Genomic DNA, 27,600 nt, shown 5'->3' with positions numbered 1-27,600 from the left:
CTCTACCTCTGAACATCTTTGCACTGAATTTCAATTTACACGTTTTGGAAGGACACAGATAATCAGTCTACAGTACCATCCTTCCCAGTGTGAATTCTGTATGTCCACACATCAGGGCTAGCTATAGTGTCCTGCTTTGCTGGCATTGGGGCTGATTGAGGAAACTAAGCATTCTCTTCAGAGAGGTGGGTCCCAGCAAGGCTCTCTGGGTTTCCTGGACAGTTCCATCCGGAGTAAGTGGGACTCCATGAATGTGCTCTGTGCTAATTCTAGGAATCTAGACTTGATTCAGTTAGGGAAGACTGCAAATAATGGGCATCTCTCACGTTTTTACACACCTAAACTGATTTGTTCATGATTTTTGTAAGTATTAAAATCAAATTTGTTCCATTTACTTTCTTTATTTAAACTATGAAATATTTTAACCTTTAACAAAAAGTTTAAAAAGCCACTGATTTTTACTCGAGATTGTTAATGTAAAAATTGAAAAGCAAAACTAGTTTCATTGAAAAGAAATGTACTGATGCCCTAATGTAAGCAATTCAGAAACCTAGCACAGCTTATGGCATTTGGGATATGGCTTTAGATGACATATGACTTTATAGAAATGTAACTATTCAAAAATAAAATCAGAATAATCCACTTCAAATAGTTTATTCTTGAAAACAACCTAGTGATATATAGATGAAAGCATTATTTCATGTTATTTTTTAAGATAAAAATAAATTCTATCATTTTATTTTTATTTATGTACATTTGTCGCAGCAGGAAGGACACTTATTCTAAAAGAATTTGGAAAAATAAATAACAACTCAACCCAAGAATGCTCATTTATATTATCAGACATAAACATTGTACTACATGGCATTCTTCCTCTTTTTAATTTTTTTTATTTTCTCCATTTATTTTTGTAAGTTCTATTTTGTAAGTTTATTTCTCTTAAAATATTGATCATAAGCTTCACCATTGCAGGATTTGCTGCTTTTCAGTTGATATTTCTCTATAAAAAATGGAAGAGACAAAAAAGCTGGGATGGCTGGTTTTGACAGGCAGTCTGTTCTTTCTTTAATTTTTTTTAAATTTTACCAAATGCACATCACAATGGTTCAGTAGTCCCCCTCCACATCACCACCCTGTCCCAGCCCTCTTTTCTCCCCTTTGGTAACCAGCAGTCATTTCTCAGTGTCTGTGAGTCTAATGCTCTCTTGTTCCTTCTGTTTTGCATTGTTTTTATATTCCACAAATAAGTGAAATCATATGGTATTTGTCTTTATCTGCCTGGCTTATTTCATTGAGCATAATACCTTCTAGATCCATCATGTTGCAAATGGCAGGATTTCTTTCCTTTTTATGGCTGAATAATAGTCCATAGTGTTTATGTACCACATCTTCTTTATCCATTCATCTATTGATGGTACTTAGGTTGCTCTCATAGCTTAGCTTTTACAAACAGTGCAGGAATAAACATAGTGGTCCATATATCTTTTTCAATCAATGATTTTGTTTTCTTTGGGTAAATTCCTAGGAATGGAATTTCTGGGTCAAATGGCATTTGTACTTTTAGGCTTCTTGAGGTACTTCCATACTACTTTCTATAGCAGTTACACCAATTTGCAGTCCCACCAACAGTGTAGGAGGGCTCCTACTTCTCTGCACCCTCAGCAGCATTTATTGTTTCTTGCCTTTGGGATGGTGGCCATCGTAACTGGGGTGAGGTGATATCCCATTGTGGTTTTAATTTGTATTTCCCTGATGATTAGCAATGTGGAGCATCTTTTCATGTGCCTGTTGACCATTTTTCTTTCTTTTTCGAGAAGTACGTTCAGGTCCTCCACCCACTTTTTAAACAGGTTATTTGTTTTTTGGGTGTTTAGGCATAAGAGTTCTTTATATATTTTGGATGTTAACCCCTTATCAAGTGAGTTGTTTACAAATATATTCTCCCATACTGTAGGATGCCTTTTTGTTCTGCTGATGGTGTCCCTTGCTGTACAGAAGCTTTTTAGTTTGATGTAGTCCTACTTGTTCACTTTTGTTTTTGTTTCCCTTGCCCAAGGAGATGGGTTCAGGAAGAAGTTGCTGATATTTACATTCAAGGAATTTTTGCCTATGTTTTCTTCTGAGTTTTATGGTTTCATGATTTACACTCAGCTCTTTGATCCATTTTAAGTTTACTTTTGTATATTGAGTTAGACAATAATCCAGTTTCATTCTCTGACATGTAGCTGTCGAGTTTTGCCAACATAAGTTGTTGAAGAGGCTGTCATTTCCCCATTGTATATCCATGGCTCCTTTATCATATATTAATTGACCATAGATGCATCGATTTATATCTGGGCTCTCTATTCTGTTCCGTAGGTCTATGGGTCTGTTCTTATGCCAGTACCAAATTGTTATGATTACTGTAGCTTTGTAGAAGAACTTGAAGTTGGGAAGCATAATACCCTAGTTTTGTCCTTCTTTCTCAAGATTGCTTTGGCTTTTCAGGGTGTTTTGTGGTTCCATATGAATTTTTGAACTATTTGTTATAGTTTATTGAAGAATGCTGTTGGTATATTGATGGGGATTGCATTGAATCTATAGATTGCTTTAGGCAGGATGGCCATTTTGACTATATTAATTCTTCCTACCCATTAGCACAAGATAGATTTCCATTTATTGGTGTCTTCTTTAATTTCTGTCGTGAGTGTCTTGTAGTTTTCAGGGTATAAGTCTTTCACTTCCTTGGTTAGGTTTATTCCTAGGTATTTTATTGTTTTTGATGCAATTGTAAATGGAGTTTTTTCCCTGATTTCTCTTTCTGCTAGTTCATTGTTAGAATACAGGAATGCAACAGATTTCTGTGTATTAATTTTGTATCCTGCAACTTTGTTAATAAATTCAGTTATTCTAGTAGTTTTTCGGTGGATTTTTTAGGGGCTTCTATGTATAATATCATGTCATCTGCAAACAGTGACAGTTTAATTTCTTGCTTACTAATTTGGATGCCTTTTATCTCTTTGAGTTGTCTACAGTGGCTAGGACCTCCAGTACCATGTTAAATAAAAGTGGGGAGAGTGGGTATCCTTGTCTTGTTCCTGATATCAGAAGAAAAGCTCTCAGCTTTTCACTATTAAGTATGATAATGGCTGTGGGTTTGTTATATATGGCCCCTGTTTTGTTGAGGCATGTACCCTCTACACACATTTTGTTGAGAGTTTTTATCATGAATAGATGTTGAATTTTGTCAAATGCTTTTCAACATCTATTGAGGTGATCATGTGGCTTTTATCCTTCTTTTTGTTGATGTGGTGGATAATATTGATGGATTTACAAATACTGTACTATCCTTGCATACCTGGAATAAATCCCACTTGGTCATGATGAATGATATTTTTTATGTATTTTTGAAATCGGTTTGCTAATATCTTGTTGAGGATTCTTGCATCTATGTTCGTCAGAGGTATTGGTCTATAGTTTTCTTTTCTTGTTGTCTCTTTTTCTGGTTTTGGTATTAGAGTGATGCTGGCTTCAGAGAATGAGTTTGGAAGAATTTCCTCCTATTCTCATATTTGGAATACTTTAAAAGAAGGATGGGTATTAGCTCTTCTTTAAATGTTAAATGAAGCTATCTGGACCTGGTGTTTTATTTTGGGGAGTTTTTTGATTACCACTTTGAAATCATGGCTGCTCATTTGTCTGTTCAGATTTTCTATTTCTTCCTGGGTCAGTCTTGGAAGATTGTATTTTTCTAGGAAGTTTTCCATTTCTTCTAAGTTGTCCAATGTATTGTCATATAATTTTTCATAGTATTCTCTAATAATTCTTTGTATTTCTGTGGTGTCCCTAGTGAATTTTCCTTTTTCAGTTCTTATTCTGTTTATGTCTGTAAACTCTCTTTTTTTCTTGATAAGTCTGGCTAGGGTTTATCCATTTTGCTTATTTTCTTGAAGAAGCAGCTCCTGGTTTCATTGATTTTTCTATTTTATTTTCCTCAATTTTATTTATTTCTGCTCTGATATTTATTATGCCTCCTTCTACTAACTTTGGGTTTCATTTGTTCTTCTTATAGTTTAATTCTGATTTTACACTGTTTATTTGGGATTGTTCTTGTTTCTTGAGGTAAACTTGTATTGCTATGTACTTTCCTCTTAGAACTGCCTTTGCTGCATCCCACAAATTTGGGGTGTTTTTGTTCTCATTTGTCCCCATGTATGTTGCTTGATTTCAGTTTATTTTGTTCATTGATCCATTGATTATTTAAAAGCATATTGTTCAGTCTCCATGTGTTTGTAAGTCTTTTTGTTTTCCTTGTATAATTATTTTTTAGTTTCATGCCATTGTGGTCTGAGAAGTTGCTTGATACAATTTCAGTGTGTTTTAATTTATTAAGGCCCTTCTTGTGGGGCCTTCATATGTGATCTATTCTGGGGAATGTTCCATGTACACTTGAGAAGAATGTGTATCCTGCTACTCTTGGATGGAGTGTTCTTTAGATACCTGTTAAGTCCATTTGGTTTAATGTACTGCTAAATACCTCTGGTTTCCTTATATATTTTCTGTCTGGTTGGTCTGGCTCTTGATGTGAGTGGTGTGTTAAAATCTTTTAAAATGAATGTGTTGCAATCTGTTTCCTCCTTTAATCTGTTATTATTTCTTTTATATACTTAGGTGCTCCTATGTTGGGTGCATAGGTATTTATAATGGTTATATTCTCTTGTTGGACTGATTGCTTTATGATTATGTAATATCCTTCTTTGTCTCTTGTTACTTTCTTTGTTTTGAAATCAATTTTGTCCAAGTGCTGCTACTCCTGCTTTTTTCTCCCTATTATTTGCCTGAAATATCTTTTTCCAGATGTTCACTTTTAATCAGTGAATGTCTTTGGATTTGAAATGTGTCTCCTGTAGGAAGCACATAGATGGGTCTTATTTCTTTATCCACTCTGCCACACTATGTCTTTTGATTAGTGCACTCAGTCCATTTACATTTAAGGTGATTGTTGATAGATATGTACTTATTGCCATTTTATTAACTGTTTTCTGTTGTTTCTTATATCTCCTTTCTGTTCCTTTCTTCCTCTCTTATATTCTTCTCTTGTTACTGATGGTTTTCTTTAGTGTTGTAATTGGATTTGTCTCTTTTTAAAGTTTATTTTTATATGTGTGTATTTATTGTAGGCTTTAGTTTTGTGGTTACCAGAGTGTTCAAGGATAGCTTCTTTGTATGTAACAGTCTATCTTAAATTGTTGATTACTCTATTTCAAATACAATATAAAGGCAGGTTTTTTTTATTCTTCTTTTTCCTCCTTCATATTTTTCATATTAGATGTGAGTAATCTACACTGTTGGTGTATCCCTTCACTGATTTTGTGTTTATTTGACCTTGTTTCTTTTGTTTTGTTTTAATTTCATACTTGCTTGGCAATTAGTTGGTCTACTACCTTTATTGTGGATTTATATTCACTGGTGAAAGCTATTTAGCCTGAGGGTTATTTCCATCTACAGCAATCCCTTTATCATATCATGTAAGAGTAACTTAGTGGTGGTGAATTCCTTCAACTTTTGTTTACCTGGAAATTGTTTAATCCCTGTTTCAAATTTAAATGATAATGTTTCAGGGTAGAGGATTCTTGGTTGGAGGTCCTTCTGTTTCAGTACATTAAATATATCATGCCCCTCCCTTTTGGCATGAAGAGTTTGTGTTGAGAAGTCTGCTGCTAGCCTGATGGGGCTTCCTTTATAAGTAATGTTTTTTCTCATTCTGGCTGCTTTTAACACTCTCTCCTTATCCTTTATCTTTGACATTTTAATTATTATATGTCTTGGTGTTGTCTTCCTGGGGTTCCTTTTGCTAGGGAATCTCTGTGCTTCTATAACCTGAGTATTTTCTTCCCCAGACTGGGGAAGTTGTCAACAATTATTTCCTGAAAGAGAATTTCTATCACTTTGTCTTTCTCTTCTCCTGCTGGTACCCCTATTATGCAAATATTTTTTAGTTTGGATTGGTCGCATAGCTCTCTTACATTCCTTCATTCCTAGAGATCCTTTTTCCTCTCTGTTCCTCAGCTTCTTTGTTTTCCTGTTCTCTAATTTCTATTTCATTTACTCTCTCCTCTACATGATCGAATATACTTTTAAATCCCTTCATTGTATGTTTCATTTCAGATACTATATTCTTCAAGTCTGACTGGCTCCTTTTCAGGTTGTCTGTCTTTTTGTTGAAATCCTCCCTGGAATCTTGAATACTTTATTGTAAATTCATGAGCATGTTTATGACTTTTATTTTGAAATCTTTATCTAGAAGACTGGTGATCTCTGTTTCATTTAGCCCTCTTTCTTGGGTTCTGTCTTGTAGTTTTGATTGGATCAATTTCCTCTGGCTGCTCACTTTGTCACAGATTCTGTATTTCTTCCTTTGTGTTAGATGTCTCTGATATGGTTTCTGGTCCTTTTCTGTGTGGTCCTCTCTTCTTTAGGTGTAGGGCATCTGTTCTGCAGTCTTCAGGTAGCTTTCAGGTCTAGTTGCATTTGCTGTATTTTCCTCTTTTATGTGTTTTTGGGAGGAGGTTTCCATCTCGCCTTCCTATCCTGTCACTTTAAATCTGATAATCCTTTACATGGCAACTATTTAGAAATATAATTTTCTTATTTTAATTTTAAGAACATAATGTCAGTTGATATTTTTCCTCACTTTTATGCACTACATTACAATGAACTTCCAAAATTCTAAGAAAATGTCTTTAGGTCCTGTAATTAACAGCAGAGGGTCTCCTTTCCCCTGGTCCCTGCACCTCCATTTATTGATGTTCTTCTAAGTAATGGCACAGGCTTCTAAAAATATGTCATTAAAAGTGATTCTTATTCAACCCTGACTTTCCCAAGTTCATCTTCTCCCTTTAGAATTTTTCAAACTATTGGACAAAATGTTTCCATTTATGGGTGAAATATTAAATATACAGCCCATTTGTGTTATTACCAGCAGCATTTTTTAAAAGTGTGGACTATGGACCACTTGTCCCAGAGTTACTTAGGGTGCTTGTTAAAAAATACAGATTGCTTGGTTCTCTCCAGATTTACCCAATTGGAATCTCCATTGACATGACCTAGGAATATGCATTTTAAACAAGTAACTTGGATTATTCTGATGCATGCTAAAATTTGAGGTCTGCTGGAAGGATGTATTAGAAGCTTATTTGAAGGAGATATAGAGTGTATGGAAATAGCATTTTAAGACATCAACCCATTGAGTTAAGAAGGGACAGCTTTTTCATTTTAAAATGAAAAAGTAGGACTTTTTCAAGCTCCTTCCAGCCCTAAAATCCTGAGATTATTTTTTCCTTCATATATGCTCTGAACATTGTGTTGTATTCAGCCTTCTGAGGATGTTCTACTTTGGCTTTTCAAACTTACTGTAAGTGCTTCTTTTGATGACTTAAGAAAACATGGATTAATTTTTTAAATCAAATCCTCAGCATTTAAAACGTTTTAGATGGAAATCAAAGATGGAGTTTTTACACTATACTTGAATTGTTCTTTTCTTCAAGGTGTTGGCATTTCACAGTCAATCTGAGCAGCTAACTGGGATGGGAGGAGGGAAGAAATACCATTTACTTAAATGTACATTTTGGGTTACAGAGTTTTAAAACATTAGAAATTAACATCAAGGCTTTTATTGAAACTTTCAAGGGGTGATATTAATGAAGGAAATCATTTTCTATGATCAGTAAAGACTTAGGGCAATATTAATATTGGTTCAAGTAAAAGTCAATACTCTTGTTTCATTAAGGTCATTTTAGCAATTAAAGTCATCATTAAATATTTCTCAAAGATGAAGTTAAGAAAACAATGTGCCTACAGATATTTTAGTAAAAGCTTATTAAACCAAGGTGTAACATTTCATAAAAAATACTTGATTTTTACTTGGAAGATGGCTCAGAGAAACAAATTAATAAATGCTTTTCATATTGCTGAGTCAAAAATCAAACTGCTTTACAAAAATTATATTTCTTTCTTTGTTACGTAGAAGCACAATTTGTTGTGTCTTAGTCTGTGAGTGACTTGACTACCTAAATTAAATTCTAAGAAAACAATCTGCAGAGTGTTTTTTAAAGAACAAATACAAAACAAATCGTTTTTCCTGGAGATAAATATGCCAAATGAAAATTATAGGGTGAGTGACTTGAAGAGGATGACCCAGTTCTGATTAATTCAGTCTTTTGATATTCTTTCTTGTTGAATTAACGTATCCCTTCTTTAATACAAAGAACTAGTACATTTTTCTTATGGTTCTACTCAAAGAACAAGAGGGGGTTGTGTATTTTCTTTTGACGTTCACTTTGAGACCCACTATTGAACACCCACTTCTTTTTTCCCCAATGTCTGAATATATATATATATTTGTCACAGGGACTCATGCACACACAATATTAATGCTGAAAACAGATAAGCAACTTCAAGTCACTACTTGAGGAGAGAGCAGATGGAGGTGATTGTCAGATTAATAGTAACTGTCACCAGTCAGTGTGCTCCCATTATGGCAAGATAACTCGCAGAGAAAATTGTTTGGCTCACAAAGAAAACAATATTGAAGCTGATACAAATATGTAGAATTATAAAAGTTTTAAACTAACACAGTCTAAAAATGACCATAGGAAATGAAAAACAGCATTGCAATTTGAGGATAAATTACTGAAAGGAATGCTGTTTTAACACACAGATAAAGTTCTCAAAATTTTAGTGTTATTACATTTGGAGCATACAGTTATATATGCAAAGGTCATACGGAGTTAGGTACAACTAACTCTACTTATGTATGACCTTCCTAAAGGAAGAAACTGAGTTGAAGAAGTCAGCTTCATTGGAATTTTGTTAAGGCAAGTTTTTCTTTTTTCTTTTCATTTCTTCTTACTTACCTCCTTCCCTGTTCCTTCCTTCCTTTCTGTCCCTCCTCACTGAAGCTATTCAGAAAGGAGATGGCAACATGAAGATAATTATCTTTCTGAAACTGGAGATATTTTATCATATTTAGGGAATCTAAATGGGATATTGAAAGCAGATCTTGTTTTCTGTTTTAAAATAATTTTTGCAAAAGGATTGTTAGAGTTCTCTTGGATAGCAGAGGAAAACAGATTAGAAAAAATTTATATATATTACAGCTTACCTTTCACTTGAAGAGATTTCATGTCTACTTCACAGGATTTTTTTTTTTGAGAGGGCATCTCTCATATTTATTGATCAAATGGCTGTTAACAACAATAAATTTCTGTATAGGGGAGTCAATGCTCAATGCACAATCATTAATCCACCCCCAGCCTAATTCTCGTCAGTCTCCAATCTTCTGAAGCATAACGTACTTCACAGGATTTTATAATAATATATTGCCAAAAATGTTTTGTGCAATTTATAGAAACATTATGATAGTATAGCTTGTATGAACCAACAGAACGCTGATAAGGATTAAAAACAGGGGATGTAAAGGCATATTTGAAGAATGAGAGAATGATGATCCTTCTGACAAGGAGTCAAATATTTGATTCACTGTATCTTTTAATTCAACAAGCATTGATTTTTTTGGCCTGGAAGATCCATCAGGAAAGTGAGTTTGAGCAGGGGTACAAGTTAGAGGTTTGATATGCCATTTTAACTTTTGACTTGTCTTTCAAGAAAGAATATGCCAGGCAAATATTTGCACATTGCACTGAAAGGAAATAAAACATGCATTATAAGTGAGTTACTTAGCTGACCTTATGTTGTTTGTTTAGAACTTCCCTTTCATTGTTTCATTGCCTGCAAATGCTTTTCCTTTGCATCTACCAATGAGCAATCTTGTCAGGAGCCGCCTATGAGTAGCTCCAGTTTGGCTCTTACGCTCCTTGTGGATGAGGCTAGCACCTCCCCTCTCTTCACAGGACAGTGTGGTCGGCATCCCCCAAAGACCAAGACACACATTTAATCCAAACTTTTCTTCAGAGGAATACTTCATGAACTGCCTCTAATTTTTCAGTGTTTTAATGTAAAAAGGATTAGGGTATAAAGGTTCTCCAAGAGAATTTAACATTTTGTGTTTTCATTTCTATGGTTGTTGAAATACATCATTAATGTAAACATAATCAGAAAGGGTCTTATATCAGAACTCTGACAGGCAATTTTAGATTTTGTCATTTGCGATCATGATTTGTTTTTGGCACCAGGTTAGCCATCCCAAAGCACATATCAGTGTGGTCACACAAACCGAAAAGAATCTAGCAGCGAATGCCCTATGCACAACATGAGCACTGATTTAGTTTCTCTGAAACATCATCACTTTGTTAATTTAATATCATTAATTTGAACTTTATTGGCTTTATATTTTCAGTTTGTATACATGTTAGTGTTCTACAGTTATATAAAACTCTAAGCATAAGGAAAGTTATTCCTAGTTTTATGTGGGTCTACATATAAATATGTGATGCAATATAATAAAAATAAATTTTTAGGCAATTTGATAATGTAATAAAATCAAAAAGCCTTTAGAAGGGTTTGTCCTTTTGTCATGTCAAAGATAAATACAGCAGACATTACTTAAAGAGGTGAGAACAGTATATTCAGTAACTACTGATACGAGGGGAAAGAGCAGAGTCAGGGAAGTGAAAAATTACAAAAATCAGGAAAGGGGTTAGTCCATGTGTATCCACATGGTTTGCTAACTGGCACTTATCAAAGTTAGGCTACTGTGCTCCGGGATACTGGGAGAAAGGGGCCCTATATTAAGGTGTGGCCTGGAAAAATCAATTCTTCTGGCAGCTTCGAGTGTCCTCAGGCTGGTACTTTAAGGGGACTAGGGTCATCCTAGGGAGGAAATCTGAGCTGTTAGAAATATGTTAGTATTTGTTCAAGTCTCTGCAGGCCAAGGTTGAGGCCTAGTCTAGAATTTGAGCCTGGCTGGAATTTGGTCAAGGAGAGAATCTTTGCCAATGCAATGATAGTTGCAGAATGGCAGTCTGCCCTCACTTTCTTAAGATAAGCAGTGATTGCTATTTGTTAACTATTGTTGAGAGCTTGATTTTAAAATCTAAACTGAAAAAAAAAAAAGAAAAATTATGCTATTTTGTTTCAGGGCTGAGATCTGGACTATAAAATTCAGGAATTTAAAGAAGCAGGAAAAACCTTTCCAGAAAGTCAAATAATAGAATGGTTTATCCAGTTGTTACTGGGGTTGACTATATGCATGAAAGGTATGTTACTGAAGGACAGGACTTTTTTTTTTAAAGTCATGTCTTATTTGGAAAAATTAATTTTAGGGGGGTAGAACTGAAGGGAAGCAAGTCTAAAAAAATAAATGACTATAATTAAACACATAATATACTTTTTCATGAGGAAACTGTTGAATGATTATATCTAGATTTACTTAAATAGTTTTTTGTTGTTCTGGAAATCAACTTGGCCTTGAATACAAGACAGGAACTTGTATTAAACACTCTTTCTTATATCTGATCATATCCTGTGAACTACAAGCAATTCTCAGATACCTTTAGCATACTATGAATTTATAATATCTTCAGCAAGCTTGAGCTGTAAATACTCCAGCATGCTACAGATGAATTGCATAGTCACCTTGGAATGTACCGTACACATTTAGCTGTGTTCATATCCCAAGATGAGATGAGTAATTGAGGCAAATGATATTCTTTGGTCTCACAGAGATAAGGACTCAGACCAAACGTCAGTTTTGATGCAAAATATCTGATAAAGAAAGTCAATGTATGTTTAATGAGTTCAATTATAATTTGCATTTATAATCTCTAGTCAAAAGGAATTTCTTTTTCTATAATTTCTATAGATAAAAAATAAGAAGTTTTACATGTTAAATGTTTTAGACCATAAAATAGTATGGACACATTTGAAAAGATGAATATACATAGACAAATAAAAGTAGATACTCCAAGATGTCTGTGTCAGCTTTCAGTGCAGGAGTGGGCAAAACATGTGGAAACATTCTTCTTAAACAAAAGTGGAAACTTACAGGGTACATCAAGATTTCATGGATGTCAGATAGGTTAAATGTGCCATCTCTGGTTTCTAATCACATGAACAAGTAACTAGATTTTCTGTGCTTTGCTGTGTATCTTCTGAAACACATGCTGGGAGACACAGATAGCCACTGTCTTGACTATTCATAGTAATCTTTTGAATAATGTCAAACTAAGAGAGTGATAAAATATTCTATGAGACATTGATAAAATAATATTAAATAATCTTTCAGTAAACTACCCAAAGCTGCTGAATGTTGGACAACTGTGCATATATAGTTATATTGGTATTTCTTTTATTTTCTTTACTATTCCAGTGCATATTTGTTAGATTATACATAAGGAAAACAACATATATAAAGACACCAAGTGTTCTATATGCAAAGTAAAAACCTGAAGTCTGGTTGTTTTAGGGACCCAAATATTTTTAATATATTTGGGTCTGCTTAGCAATAGTTAAAATAAATGAGTTTAAAATAGTCCTACATGGGGGAGAGGTTGAGGTAGGTAAGGGGGATAAAGAGGAACAAAATCTCAATTATAATATAAGTTGGTCACAGCTATAGAAGTGTAGCATGGAGAATATAGCCAATGGTTATATTCTTTTTTGTATGTTGACAGACAGTAATTGTATTAGTGGGGGGTGAGGATTTAATAATGTGGGTAAATGATGAATTACTGTGTTATATACCCAAAACCAATATAATATTGTATACCAACTATACTTCAATTTAAAAAATTAAACAAATAATAGAATAAAATAATTATACAAAGGATTTAAATTTTTTTAAATCCTTCAATATTCTAAAAGACTTATTAAATGGGACTAAATGTTTGGAATTTTGTGGATCTATGAATTGAGACACCATCCTTTGTGATTCAGAGAACAAATGATGGTGCTTCTTATTCATTATGTTATTATAACCAATTATTGTAGAGTCTTTCTGTATAGACAGAGAAATTTCAGTTTTATATTTAAGTTCATTTACTTATTAAATAGTGATTAGTTAAATGTAAGGCCTAACCTCAAAGAGCTCTTAGTAAACTAATAGAGATAAAACAGGTACTACCCAAATAACTACAAATCATATAGCATGGTAGATATACAGGATTTCAGGTCTCTACCACATACTGTATTGTGACCCTGGGCAAGCTGCTTAACCTCTTAGAGACTTTGTTTCTTCTTTCATTAAATAGGGATAATAATGGGACTCTTTTGCTTATTTATAGCTCTGTAAGAAATATGCATTGAGATATTACACATTTTAAAGTTCAAACTGTTAAGTCCTATGTAAATTGTGGTATAATTCAATGTAGAAATGAGGGCATAGTCGCCAGAAAGGCTAAAAAAACTCTTGACAATAACAAGTGTAGCCAAGGATGAAGAGCTACTGGAAATCTCTTACATTGCTATTAGGGTGTAAGTTGGTATAACCACTTTGGAAAAATGTTTGATAATATCTCCAAAGCCAAATATTCAAATATCCTGTGACCCAATGATTCTATTCCTCAGATGAAAAATGAGCCTTATCTTCAATGAAAGAAATGTATAAGAACTTCCATAGAAGCCTTATTTGTAATACCCAGAACACTGAGAAATGCCTATAGTAGACTGGTTAAATAAACTGTGGCATAGTCATACAATAGAATACTACTATGCAATAAAAAAAGAACAAACACTGGTTATGTATGACCTGGATGAATCTCAGAAGCATGATGCCAGGTCAAAGAAACCAGATGCAACAGAATGTATACTATATGACTATTTATATGAAGTTTAAAAACAAGCAAAACTAATCTATTAGATTAACTAAACTAATCTCAGAATAGAGATTACTCTTGGGAGGGGGTTTTGCCTGGAAGAGGTACAAAGAAACCTTCTTGGATGCTAGAAATGTTGTATATCTTGATCTACATGGAGGATTACAAGGTGATCTAAAGAGCTTTGTAAATTTAGGGAACAAATGAGCAAAGGCACAAAGCTGGGAAGATATGGCACTTCTAGTGTGAATGATGAGTGATTCAGTTGGGAAAGCTCTTAGGATACATGAACGAAGTTATAAGGAAGGGTAGGCTGAGATCAGGTTGCAGAAAGCTTTACTTTGTAGTAGAGACATTGATGCCACAGAAGCTTTTTGAGCAACACTAGACTATGACCAGAGCATCAGGTGATAACTTATGCAGAGGTTATCAGTCTGGTGCCATGTGTGAGGCTGTGAGACTTAAACAGCGTGGCAACATTGGACAGGATGTGGAAGGATGTGGGTAAGCTTGAGCTGAGATGACTGGACTTGAAGTTAAGTGAGTATGTGAGCTGTGGTAGGAGAGGGTCCTGAATGAACCCAGGGTTTATCTCCGAAGGGCAAGAGAGAAGTTGGAAAGACAGGTCAGAAACAGTGGACTGAGTTTAATTGTGAGCATGTTTGCTGGGATATGGGGAGAGGATGAGAGAGAAGGAAGTTAGAAGTGAGGCCTGAGATTGTGAGAAAAAGCAAAGACTTGTCTATTTGGGTTCTTCCAATATCAGAGCCTTGAACCAAAAACTGGGGTACAAGAGTCTTATCTAGAAGGAGGTAGATGCCAGGCAGCAGCCAGTGCGTCAGGGAGAGCATGCAATGGGGGTGAGAATAGCCACATGGGGCATTGCTGAGCTGCTCATTTCTGAGCTCCTTGTTGCTGGCAGAAGAGGGAGAGACTATATTCTTCCATATATTTTAGGTTTGGGGCTCCTCTTTTTATATTCTTTCAGAGCTTTTTCAAAAATTCTTGCCTGTCTATAGCTATGGTTTTCTAATACTCTTATGAATTTCCTCTTGAAGAAGTCCTTATATTTCTGAGAATTGGAAATGGAAAGGGGACACAGGTGTCTCCATCTTTTTTTTTTCCTCCAGTGCAATTGCTCAAAATTTACCTTCAAGATTGTATAAGAATTCTCATTATTCCATATTCTTCCCAACTCTATATTTTTGAATCTTAAAATTTTGCTAGTCTTATGGGTGAAAACTGCCTTCTCCTAGTTTTAATTTAGACTCTCCTAATTACCAGTGGAGTTGAAGTTTTTAAAAATTTGTTTATTGGATGTTGGGATTCCTTCTTCTGAGGATTGCCTAGTCATTGCCTTAGCATGTTTTTATTGGGTGTTTGCCTTTTCCTTGTTGATTTGTCAGTTTTGAAAAGGTGTGTATTTGGATATTAATCCTTAGTTTGTTCTATGTAGGCAAAGACATTTTCCCAGTCTGTGGGTTCTTTTTTGATTCTGTTTATGCTATCTTTTGAAGAACCGAGTTTTTATATTTAATGGAGTGACACATCAATATTCTCCTTTATTATTTATGCTTTTTGTGTCTTGTTTAAGAGATCTTTATCTACTCTGAAGTCACAAATATATTCTCTATGCCTTTTATTAATAATCTAAAGATATTTTTCTTCTTTCTACATTTGAATCTTTGATCAACCTGGTATTAATTTTGGGGGTATCTCCATATTGATCCAGTCTCCTGAATAGTTCTTAAATGAAGAAATGGTATATGTTATTCCTGTTCATAAATATATAATCTATTTTTCACTTCCACTAGTTTTTAATATTTAATTTCCATAGGTCTAAAATATATTTCCTCTGAAAAATTAACTATTTATCTTTATTATCTGTTTTTAAAATAATTAATGCAAAAGAATGATTTTATTTAGCATATGGCAGAACATATATAAATAATGATGTAAAAAAACTAAGAATATTCACAGTTCACTAAAACCTATCTTGAGAATATGGCAGTAAAACTCATTCCTGCTGAAGAAGGTCATGCTGTGTTAACAAAAACCTCAATCTCAGTGGCTTACAGCAGTCATTTCTTGCTCACATTGTGTGTTGACAGCCACAGATCAGCTGCAAGTCTGCCCTGCATATCCTCCCATTTCAGTATGCAGACCGAAGTTGCAGCTCCTACTTGGGACATGCTTTTCTTATGACATAGGAAAAAGCATGAGAGTTAGTGGAAACACTCAATGGCTCCTAAAAGTTCTGCTCAGACATGATAATCTGCCCACTGCTTATGAGCCAATGACTAGAGCAAGTCACTTGACCAAGTCCAATGTCACAGGTGTGGGCATGCCTATTCCTCCCAAAGGGGACACTCACTGCAAGGCACAAGAATTGGGAATATTTGGGAAAAAGAATATATCCTACTACAGTGTTTTCCTCAGCTTTCAATTAACTTTCAAACTATAGCCAAAAATAAAAAAAACCTCCATCTATAAAGAATTATTCTAGCCTTTTCTTCACATAGTCTATATAGTATATATTAAAATTACATAGATTGCTTACCAATGAGTTAGGAAGATTACCATGGAAACAATACATATGAAGAAGTTAGGTTTTGCTCCTGTGTTGCAGATGCCTTGCAAATTATTTTAGTGCATGTGATGGTTAATTTTATGTGTCCACTTGAGTGGGCCAAGGCATGCCTGAATTAAACATTGCTTTTCGGTATGTCTGTGAGGGTGTTTTTAGATGATAATAGTATTTGAATTGGTGAATTCAGTAAGGTAGCTTGCCTTCTTCAGTGTGGTTTGACACTATCTAATACCTTGAGGGCCTGAATAGAAAGAAAAGCAGAGGAAGGAGGAGTTGGCCCTTTTATTCCTGCCTCACTCATCTCATCTTATGCCCTCCAACCAAGAGACTTACACTAGAGACTTCCCTCATTCTCAGGCCTTTAGACTCAAATATATATATATATACATAAATTTATTTTTATATATAATATATTAATAATATATAAAAAATATAAATAATCACTATCAGGTGTTTTGTTTGCTTAAATATCTTTTTACTTGTTTTCATAATAGTTTAGCTATTATTATAGCTTAATAACTTACATCTAAATATCTTACATTTAGCTAATAATTACTTATTATTTATTAGGCATAAAATTCCAGGTTGACAGATATTTTATATAATTTAAAAATATTACCCCATCTTCTGGATTCTGTTATTGATGTTGAGAAGTTGCTTTCCATCTAACTTTCATTTTAATTAAAGTAGTCTCTTTTCTTTTAGCTAGTTCTTCATATCTTCTCTTTGTGGTTTGTGTTCTCTAGTATTAGTGGGTTTTGTCCAGTTGTGGATTTCTTTTTTGCTTTACTTTTTAATCTGTTTTGCATCTGAATTTGCAGGTCATGTCTTTCTAAATTCTGAAAATTCTCATTATTATCTCTTTGAATTCTGCCTCTTCTCTAATCTCTTCTCTTCACAGTGTCTATTAGGTGTTTATTGGACTTTCACATTCTATTCTCCATTTCTATGACCTCTAGGGATCCATTTCCACATATATTAAAACTTTTAAACCATAGTTCACATGATGTCTTACATTCTTTTCTGTTTCTCAGACTTTTTATGTATGTGTTCCTCATTCTGAATATTCTTAACCATTATTCCAGTTTCTAAATCCTCTCTTTGATGGTGTCTAATCTGCTTCACTTTCATATCTACTGAATTCTTAATTTTATAATTCTAATGATTCTTTAATTTTAGTAATTATATTAGTTTTAATTCTAGATTTCCATTCAATTATTTTCTAAATGTATATGGAATCTAATTCTACAGTGAAAGCCTCCATTATATCAGTTTCTTGAACATATTAATCATAGTTACCTTTAAGTCCTTATCCAATAATTCCAAAAATGGGTCACCTTTGGATTGGTATTTTTTTTTCTTTTAGCTTTTGGTCATTTGGACTTTTCTCTTGTCATGTTTGGTGGGTTTTGAGTGAATGCTAGACAATATATATGAAATAGTGTAGAAATGGTGTATGGTATTATGTTCCTCTGGAGAGGATTTAATTTTTTCTGGTAGTAGTTACAGGAGGGGCAGATTACCTTGATCTAATCAGGAACTGAGATAGTTTAAGGCTACTTTTAGACTTTGTGAGAGTTGGTCTATTTCCAGTTTGCCTTTATTTCTAAGCAGTAGTTCTTCAGCGTTTCCACCTGAAAGCTCTAGTTATTTTCCAGGAAACTTCCTCATATATGTGAATCTACTGAAAGCTCTCCTTAGTTTTTTAGAAAGCAGCTGCTTTCTTCTTTATGTCTTGCTTTTGAATAGCATAGGATTCAGCAAGTACTTCAGGGGCAAAAAACCATGCAGAATGTCAGACTCACTTGTTTTCTGTTCTCTTTTCTCTGGAAAATTTGCCCCTCATGTCCTGGCTGCTTTTGTGGCCCTGAACTATAATTTTGTCTTCTAAGCCCAGTGAAACTGCTGCAAGCTCAAGACCACAGCATTGTGCTTATGCCACATGCCATGAGAGGAAAGCACAGTGGAGAAGGTTTGGCTACCTCAGTGCACCTCCCTTTTCTCCTGGGCCTGTGGCTCCTCGTGTGCTGCCTGCCTTGGTTTGTTTTAGCTGATCTCTGATACCTTCAAAGAACTGGGTGTTTAAAATTGTTTATCCAGATTTTATGTTGTTTAAATTTTTCAGTGTACTCTGTACAATTGTGGGAGGTGGGAGATTTACTGTGATATAAGCTTACTCAATCATAGTTGGAAGCTGAGGTTTTATTTGTGACTTTTTAATTTCAATAATTACCCTTTTCTCCTAGAAATTCAATTTGGTTGTTTCTCAAATAAGCATCTTTTTTTTATAGTACCCCATTTCTGTCTTGTATTTTCTATTCCTTTCTTTATGATTTTAATCATTAAAAATATATTTATTTAATAGTTTGAAACCTATTAGATTATCTGAAATTCTCAGGGGTGTAATTTCATTAGATGTTGTCTGCTGACTCTTAGTTTGCATTTCAAGGGGATTTTGGAGTTTCTCGACTCCTAATGGGCTCTCCTATGATCTAGCCACTACTCTAACATGAGTCCGGAGGCTCTGAAACACCAAGGCTGCAACACCAAGTCAGACATCTGGTGAGTGGGCAGTGGGCTGCTTGGAACGACTTGGCTGCTGTCCTAAGAGAACAATGCATTTTGTTTTTCAGCTCGTTTGCTTTCCACATCTACTTACTGTATCCCTTTCAAATATGAGTCATTCTGTGACCAGAGTAAAAGAAGTTCTTTTGAATTTGGAACTTGATATAGTCCATTAAGTTGGTTTTAAAAATTCTCTTTACTCATAGATTAATTGGTTTGTTTGTTTTTTTCTTCTTGAACCACAAGGGAAAGTTCGTAATATATCATAAATATTTAATTTTGATGGGTTTTTGCTAGCCTATTAAATAAAGCATTTGCAATCCTAAACACTGTGCTTTATTTTTGTATTTTTCATTTTTGAAATTAAGGTATCATTCATACACATTCTTATGCAGGTTTCACATAAACAACACTGTGCTTACTACATTCACATGTTATCAAGTACCCCCCCACCCCATTGCAGTCACTGTCCATCAGCATAGTAAGATGTCACAGAGTCACTACTTGTCTTCTCTGTGCTACACTGTCTTCCCTGTGACCCCACACACACCATGTGTGTCAATCATAATGCCCCTCATCCCCTCCCCACTCCTTCCCACCCTTTGTCCACCAACCTCTCCCCTTTGGTAACCTCCAGTCCCTTCTCAGTGTATGTGAATCTGCTGTTGTTTTGTTCCTTCAGTTTTGCTTTGTTGTCATACTCCATAAATGAGTGAAATCATTTGGTTCTTGTCTTTCTCCATCAGGCTTATTTCACTGAGCATAATACCCTCTAGCTCCATCCATGTTGTTCCAAATGGTAGGATTTGTTTTCTTCTTATGGCTGAATAATATTCCATTGTGTATATGTACCACATCTTCTTTATCCATTCATCTACTGATGGACACTTAAGTTGCTCCCAGACCTTTGCTGTTGCAAAAAGTGCGGCAGTAAACATAGGGGTGCATATATCATTTTGAATCAGGGATGTTTTTTTCCTCTGGTAAATTCCTAGGAGTGGAATTAATAGGTCAAATGGTATTAACATTTTTAGTTTTTTGAGGACCTTCCATACTGCTTACCACAGCAGTCATACCAATTTACATTCCCACCAACAGCATAGGAGGGTTCCCCTTTCTTCTCATCATTGCCAGCATTTGTTGTTTCTTGACTTTTGGATGTTGGCCATTCTAACTGGTGTGAAGTGATATCTCATTGTGGTTTTAATTTGAATTTCTCTGATAATTAGCAATGTAGAGCATCTTTTCATGTGCCTGTTGGCATCTGAATTTCTTCTTTGGAGAAGTGTCTGTTCAGATCCTCTGCCCATTTTTTAATCAGGTTATTTGCTTTTTGGGTGTTAAGGCATGTGAGTTTTTTATATATTTTGGATGTTAGCCCTTTGTCAGATATGTCATTTACAAATATAATCTCCCATACTGTAGGATGCCTTTTTGTTCTACTGATGGTCTCCTTTCCTGTACAGAAGTTTTTTGGTTTGACGTAGTCATATTTATTCATTTTTGCTTTTGTTTCCCTCGGCCAAGGAGATGCATTCAGAAAAAGTTGCTCATGTTTATATCCAAGAGAGTTTTACGTATGTTTTCTTCTAAGAGTTTTATGGTTTCATGACTTACATTCAGGTCTTTGATCCATTTTGAATTTACTTATGTGTATGGAGTTAGACAATAATCCAGTTTCATTCTATTACATGTAATTGCCCAGTTTGCCAACACCAGTTGTTGAAGAGGCTGTCATTTGCTCATTGTATATCCATGGCTTCTTTTTCATATATTAATTGACCATATATGCTTGGGTTTATATCTGGGCTCTCTATCCTGTTCCATTGCTATGGTTCTGTTCTTGTGCCAGTACCAAACTGTCTTGATTACTGTGGCTTTGTAGTAGAGCTTGAAGTCAGGGAGCATAATCCACCTAGCTTTGTTCTTCCTTCTCAGGATTACTTTGGCTATTTGGGGTCTTTTGTGGTTCCATGTGTATTTTAGAATTACTTTTTCTAGTTCGTTGAAGAATCCTGTTGGTATATTGACAGGGATTGCACAGAATCTATAGATTGCTTTAGGCAGGATGGCCATTTTGACAGTATTAATTCTTCCTATCCATGAGCATGGGATAGATTTCCATTTATTGGTGTCTTATTTAATTTGTCTGAGTGTCTTGTAGTTTTCAGGGTATAGGTCTTTCACCTCCTTGGTTAGGTTTCTTCCTAAGTATTTTATTCTTTTGATGCAATTGTTAATGGTATTGTTTTCCTGCTTTCTCTTTCTGCTAGTTCATTGTTAGTGTGTAGGAATGCAACAGATGTCGGTGTATTAACTTTGTATCCTGCAACTTTGCTGAATCAGGTATTAGTTCTAGTAGTTTTGGGGTGTATTCTTTAGGGTTTTTTATGTACAATTCATGTCATCTGAAAATAGTGACACTTTAACTTCTTCCTTACCAATATGGATCCCTTTATTTCTTTGTGTTGTCTGATTGCCATGGCTAGGACCTCCAGTACTATGTTGTATAAAAGTGGTGAGAGTGGGCATCCTTGTCTTGTCCTGATCTTAAAAGAAAAGCTTTCAGCTTCTTGCTGTTATGTATGATGTTGGCTGTGGGTTTGTCATATATGGCCTTTATTATGTTGAGGTACTTGCCCTCTTTACCCACTTTGTTGAGAGTTTTCATCATGACTGGATGTTGAATTTTGTCAAAAACCTTTTCAGTACCTATGGAGATGATCATGTGACTTTTGTCCTTCTTTTTGTTGATGTGGTGTATGATGTTGATGGATTTTCAAATATTGTACCATCCCTGCATCCCTGGAATAAATTCTACTTGACCATGATGAATGATCTTTCTGATGTATTTTTGAAATCAGTTTGCAAATATTTTGTTCAGTGTTTTTGCATCTATGTTCACCAGGGATATTGGTCTTTCATTTTCTTTTCTTCTGGTGTCTTTGCCTGGTTTTGGTGTTAGAGTGATCCTTGCCTCATAGAATGAGTTTGGAAGTATTCCCTCCTCTTCTACTTTTTGGAAAACTTTAAGGAGGATGGATGTTAGGTCTTCACTGCATGTTTGATAAAATTCAGCAGTGAAGGCATCTGGACCAGGAGTTTTATTCTCAGGTAGTTTTTTGATTATCAGTTCAATTTGGTTGCTAGTAATTGCTCTGTTCAGATTTCTGTTTCTTCCTAGGTCAGTCTTGGCAGGTTGTATTTTTCTAGAAAGTTGTCCATTTCTACTAGGTTATCCAATTTGTTAGCTTATAATTTTTCATAGTATTCTCTAATAATTCTTTGTATTTCTGTGGTGTCCGTAATAATTATTCCTCTCTCATCTCTGATTCTGTTTATGTGTGTAGTATTTCTTTTTTTCTTGATAAGTCTGGCTAGGGTTTTATCTATTTTGTTAATTTTCTCAAAGAACTGGCTCCTGGTTTCATTGATTCTTTTTATTATTTATTTCTGCTCTAATCTTTTTTATGTCCCTCCTTCTACTGACATTGGGCCTCATTTGTTCTTCTTTTTCTAGTTTCAATAATTGTGAGTTTAGACTGTTCATATGGGATTTTTCTTCTTTCCTGAGGTAGGCCTGTGTTGCAGTATACTTCCCTCTTAGCTCAGCCTTTGCTACATCCCACAGATTTTGCTGTGTTGACTTATTATCATTTATCTCCATATATTGCTTCATTTCTGTTTTTATTTGGTCATTGATCCATTGATTATTTAGGAACATGAAATACTATGAAAATATGTCTGTGGGCTTTTTTGTTTTCTTTGCATAATTTATTTGTACTTCCATACCTTTGTGGTCAAAGAAGCTGGTCGGTGCAATTTCAATCCTTCTGAATTTACTGATACTCTTTTTGTGGCCTAGAATATGATCTCTTCTTGAAAATATTCCACATGCACTTAAGAGGAATGTGTATCCTGCTGATATTTGGTGGGGAGTTCTGTAGATGTCTGCTAGGTGCATCTGTTCTAATGTGTTGTTCAGTGCCTCTTTTTCCTTACTTGTTTTCTGTCTAGTTAATCTGTCCTTTGGAGTGAGTGGTGTGTTGAAGTCTCCTAAAATGAATGCATTGCATTCTATTTCCACCTTTAATTCTCTTAGTATTTGTTTCACAAATACAGGTATTCCTATGTTGGGTGCATAAATATTTATAATGGTTATGTCCTCTTGTTGGACTGACCCTTTTGTCATTATGTAATGTCCTTCTTTGTCTCTTGTTATTGTCTTTGCTTTGAAATCTATTTTGTTTGATACAAGTACTGCAACTCCTGCTTTATTCTCCCTATTATTTGCATGAAATATCTTTCCCCATCCCTTTACTTTTAGTCTGTGTATGTCTTTGGGTTTGAAGTGAGTCTCTTATAGGCAGCATATAGATGGGTCTTGTTTTTTTTATACATTCTGTGACTATGTCTTTTGACTGGTGCATTCAATCCATTTACATTTAGGGTGATTATCAATAGGTATGTACTTATTGCAACTGCAGGCTTTAAATTCGTGGTTGCCAAAGGTTCAAGGGTAGCTTCTTTGCTATCTAACAGTCTAAAAGACAATCTAAAGGTTCTGTTTTTCCCCCTCCCTTTTCTTCTTCCTTCTCCATTCCTTATATAGTAGGTATCATATTCTGTACTCATTGTCTGTCTCTTGACTGACTTTTGGAATAGTTGGTTTAATTTTGCATTTGCTTAGTAATTAATTGGTCATCTTCCTTTACTGTGATTTTTTTTCTCTGGTAATAGCTAGTTAGCCTTAGGAGAACTTTCATCTATAGCAGACCCTCCAAAATACAGTATAGAGACAGTTTATGGGATGTAAATTCTCTCAACTTTTGTTTATCTGGAAATTGTTTAATACCTGCTTCAAATTTAAATGATAATCTTGCTAGGTAGAATATTCTTGGTTTGAGGCCCTTCTGCTTCATTTCATTGAATACATCATGCCCCTCCCTTCTGACCTGTAAGGTTTATTTTGATAAGTCTGATGATGGCTTGAGGAGTTTTCCTTTGTATGTGGTCTTTTTTCTCTCTGCAGTTGCTTTTAATACTCTTTCCTTATCCTTGATGTTTGCCATTTTAATTATTATATGTCTTGGTGTTGTCATGCTTGGGTCCCTTGTGTTGAGATAGCTTTGCACTTCCAAGGCCTGAGAGACTATTTCCTTCTCCATACTGGGGAAGTTTTCAGCAATTATTTCTTCAGAGAGACTTTCTATCCCTTTTTCTCTCACTTCTTCTTTTAGTATCCCTATATGCAAATATTGTTCCATTTGGATTGGTCACAGAGTTCTCAATATTTTTTCATTTCTAGATTTCCTTTTTTCTCTCTGTGCCTCATCTTATTTGTATTCCTGTTCTCTAACTTCTGTTTCATTTACCTTCTCCTCTTTCTCATTTAATCTGCTTTTAAATCTGTTGTATGTTTAATTTATAGATTCTCTATTTTTCAAAGTTTCTGTCTCTTTCTTGAAATCCTCCTTGAGGTCTTGAATATTTTTCTGTAGCTCTGTAGGCATATCTATGATTTATATTTTAAATTCTTTAATAAGTGGATTGGTGATTTCAGTTTCACTTGCCCCTCTTTCTGGTGTTTGTGGGATTTTGTTTTCACCAGGTTCTTTTAATGTTTCATATTTGTAATGAATGATATGGAATAATAACTTGGTTTAGGCATTGTCCTCTAGTGCCCAGAAGCTCTACTCTCTTGTGCTGCCCTCCACCTGGAGCAATGGCAGGATTCTCAGATGAGTGGCATTGTTGCCTGCCTGTAGGAAAGAGCTCTTTCCTACTTCCCAGCCACAGTGCCTACCTCCAAGCATGCAGGGAGGAGCCTCTATGCTATGCCCCTGTAGCTGCTGTAGGTGGAGTCGCCCTCTGGCTGGCCCAGCATAATGGCAGGGTCAGCGGGTTTACAAGCTGGTGCAGGCCAGGAGGAAGGAGTGGCAGACTGTGTATCATGCTGGGGGGCTCAGTGCTGCATGCCAGCTGGGGTGGGAACAAAGCTCCTGAAACTTCCCTACCTGCTGGACTGAGTGCACTGGGATAATTTTGTCCACCTGTCCTTTCTCCTGAGCAGCAAGCTCTGTGTAATCCTTACCCCCTTAGCACCCCTCTCACTATTGGGAAGTATTTAAAATGCCCACCTTTCTTCTGTCCTGGAGCAGCTGGTTGTGGGTAACTGTTCACAAGTGGTTCGAATTTCAGTTTCTCCATGTGGTCCTCCTGTCTTAGCTTTCCAATCCCACTGGTCTCCAGAGCACACAAAATGTACATTCATGCTCCCAGAGCAGATCTCCAGGGCTGAGTGTTCAGCAGTCCTAGGCCTCCACCCACTCCCTGCTCTTTCTCTTTCTCCCACCAGTGAGCTGGGGTGGGAGGAGGGCTTGGATCCTGCTGGATCACAGCTTTGCTACTTTACCCTTTTCCATGATGTCTTCTCTTTTTCCCAGACATAGGCAGTTTTTCACAGTCTTCTTTCCTATTACTCTTTCAGGATTAATTGTATTTGCTATATTTTCATGTTATATGTGGTTTGGGGAGAAGGTTTCTGTCTCACTTCCCACACTGCCTTCTTTAAGCCCACTTATCAACACTGTGCTTTATTTTAAGGTTGACTTCTACATCTGTTGGCAAGTGTACAGCTTTTTTTCTTCTTGTTGCTGTAAGAATTTTTTCTAAAGATACTGGCTTTAGGAATAACTTAAATTTAAAAATTTCTGGTCTTTCAGTAATAGAGGCATTTGAGACATCTCAGTTTCCATGAGCTCTTTTACCACAGGATTTTCTCCTCTCTCATCATGGAAGCAGTTTAAATCTCAATGCAGAAGCCATGTGGAAAATGGCATTCTATTATCAGTAGATCCGATGTGGGGAAAATATATTTTCCTTTGAACAAGAATCTTATGTAATTTTCAGCTTTGAAGTATTCATAGGACATTCTGAGATCTTGTTAAATAAGTAAATAAGTATTGTATGCAAATCAAGTCAAATAGTTCTGAGCTTTCAAAGATGCACAGTGTAAAAAATTGTGTCCGCTTTATTCTTCTAAAGAGGATAAAGTAGAAAGTCACCTTTTCTTTGGTTATGGAAAAGTAAGCATAACAGGGACTCTACCTTGGGGTTTTCATGAAGGTCATGACTCCTGTTTGTGTTCGGATGCCTCCAGGAGGGGCGAACATTATCAAGATCAGGCCCGATTATGTTAGATCCCAATCCATCTTATCTCTTCAGTTCATTCTTGTAATTATTCATTTCTAGGTTTTTCAGTGGCATTTTCATTGTTAGCTTGTTTCTGCCATGATGATCTTTTCCTCTATCACAACCTTCCCCTAATCCCCTCAAAAAGTAAAAATAAAAGACAAACAACACAAAGGTATGCTCAAAGGAATGAGTTTCTTTAAATTTTGCTTTATTGAGCATCCACTATTTGCAACTTGCTGTGTAATAGCCCTTAGGATATAAAATCAAAAGTGGTAGGATCCCTGCTACTCAGGAGAAGTTGTCTTGCTCTTTTTAGAGTACCTTTCTCCAGTTTGAGAAAGTGAATCTTGGATTTTGGGTTGAATTTGAATTATATATCTCTCTTTACACTTAATTTTTTTATTATGGACATTTAAAAATAGATTCAAATGTATACATAATTTCTTTATGATTTCAGGTTACATGGCATCTCAGAAAGATGTTGCATCATGTCACTTGCATTAAGAGTAAATTAATTTATAAGCCCCTCATTTAAGCCTTTGGAACCTCATTGAGCAAGCTGGCTCTTTTTGATAGGTATCTACATCTTCTTGTTAAATCAGATGTATGAGTCCTCGGAAATTCAGGCAAATAGAACTGGCAGAGAGAAGAGTAAAGCATAGAGTCTTTTTGTCTCAGCTGTGTCTGTCTTCATTTTTAAAAAACTAGTATTGCATAAAGAACTATAGGAATATCAGACAGTATTGCTATAATGTTTTAGGCTTACAAAAATGATACTTAATTCAGGCAAGACTTTAAAAGCCAAAACCTCCCAAATATAGAAATGAAGGAGTATTTTAATGTTTTTGTGAGCATGTGGTCATCTCTCCTTTCAGAGATTATTAACTATTCAACAAGTGCAAGCTAAGGATTTATCATCATCCTGACCCTGAGTAACCACCTTATTATTAATTTAATGATTACCTTGGTTGTATCTGAATCAAAATGGGCTTATAATTTATATTGCTCAACCTACAGAGAACTATTAATTTTAGTGGCAGATACATAAATGTGGTCTTTTGGAGACACTCCTACAAAAATCACATTGAATGAGGTTGATAATTTTTCTCTGAATCTGAGTGTGTAGTATCTGTTTATTGTGGATATATTCTTAGGATTGGCAACACTTGTGAATAATTGACAGGTGTTTGACTTTAGCCCTGATAGTATGTATTGTACTTATAATGCTCAATGAAGAATTGGTATAATGCTAATTACATTTTCATCTGTTAACGTTTGCCCATATGTAACCTTATCCTCCTCCTGCAATCTGTTAAAGCTTTCAGGATTCACTTATTTGTAGCAATCAAGTATAGGAAGTCCCTCTCTTGAAAGGCATTAGCTTCTAAAAATTTATGAACAGACATTTAGAAAGTTAAGATAATTAGGTTCATTGAGGACAATACTTCGAACACGGCTGATTTGTTTAAGCAATTGCTGAATATGTTTTTCCCCACA

General features: G+C 35.2%; 1 protein-coding gene across 1 annotated transcript in view; it reads left to right on the top strand.

Annotated features, from left to right (window-relative positions):
• Positions 1 to 27,600, top strand: part of NEK11 (NIMA related kinase 11) — a gene marked incomplete at its 5' end in the record, with an annotated part of 387,736 nt that overhangs the window by 114,333 nt on the left and 245,803 nt on the right. The window contains 6 exon segments of the mRNA XM_073222396.1: positions 11,078 to 11,168; positions 11,171 to 11,199; positions 13,244 to 13,269; positions 16,487 to 16,518; positions 18,791 to 18,833; positions 18,835 to 18,903. Of these exon segments, the coding sequence (XP_073078497.1) occupies positions 11,078 to 11,168; positions 11,171 to 11,199; positions 13,244 to 13,269; positions 16,487 to 16,518; positions 18,791 to 18,833; positions 18,835 to 18,903 (290 nt within the window).

This window comes from Manis javanica, chromosome 15 (assembly GCF_040802235.1).
Source record: "Manis javanica isolate MJ-LG chromosome 15, MJ_LKY, whole genome shotgun sequence".
In the NCBI taxonomy this organism is placed as follows: Eukaryota; Metazoa; Chordata; class Mammalia; order Pholidota; family Manidae; genus Manis; species Manis javanica.
Note: the sequence above shows the minus strand (reverse complement) of the source record. Positions and strands in the feature narration are given on the sequence as shown.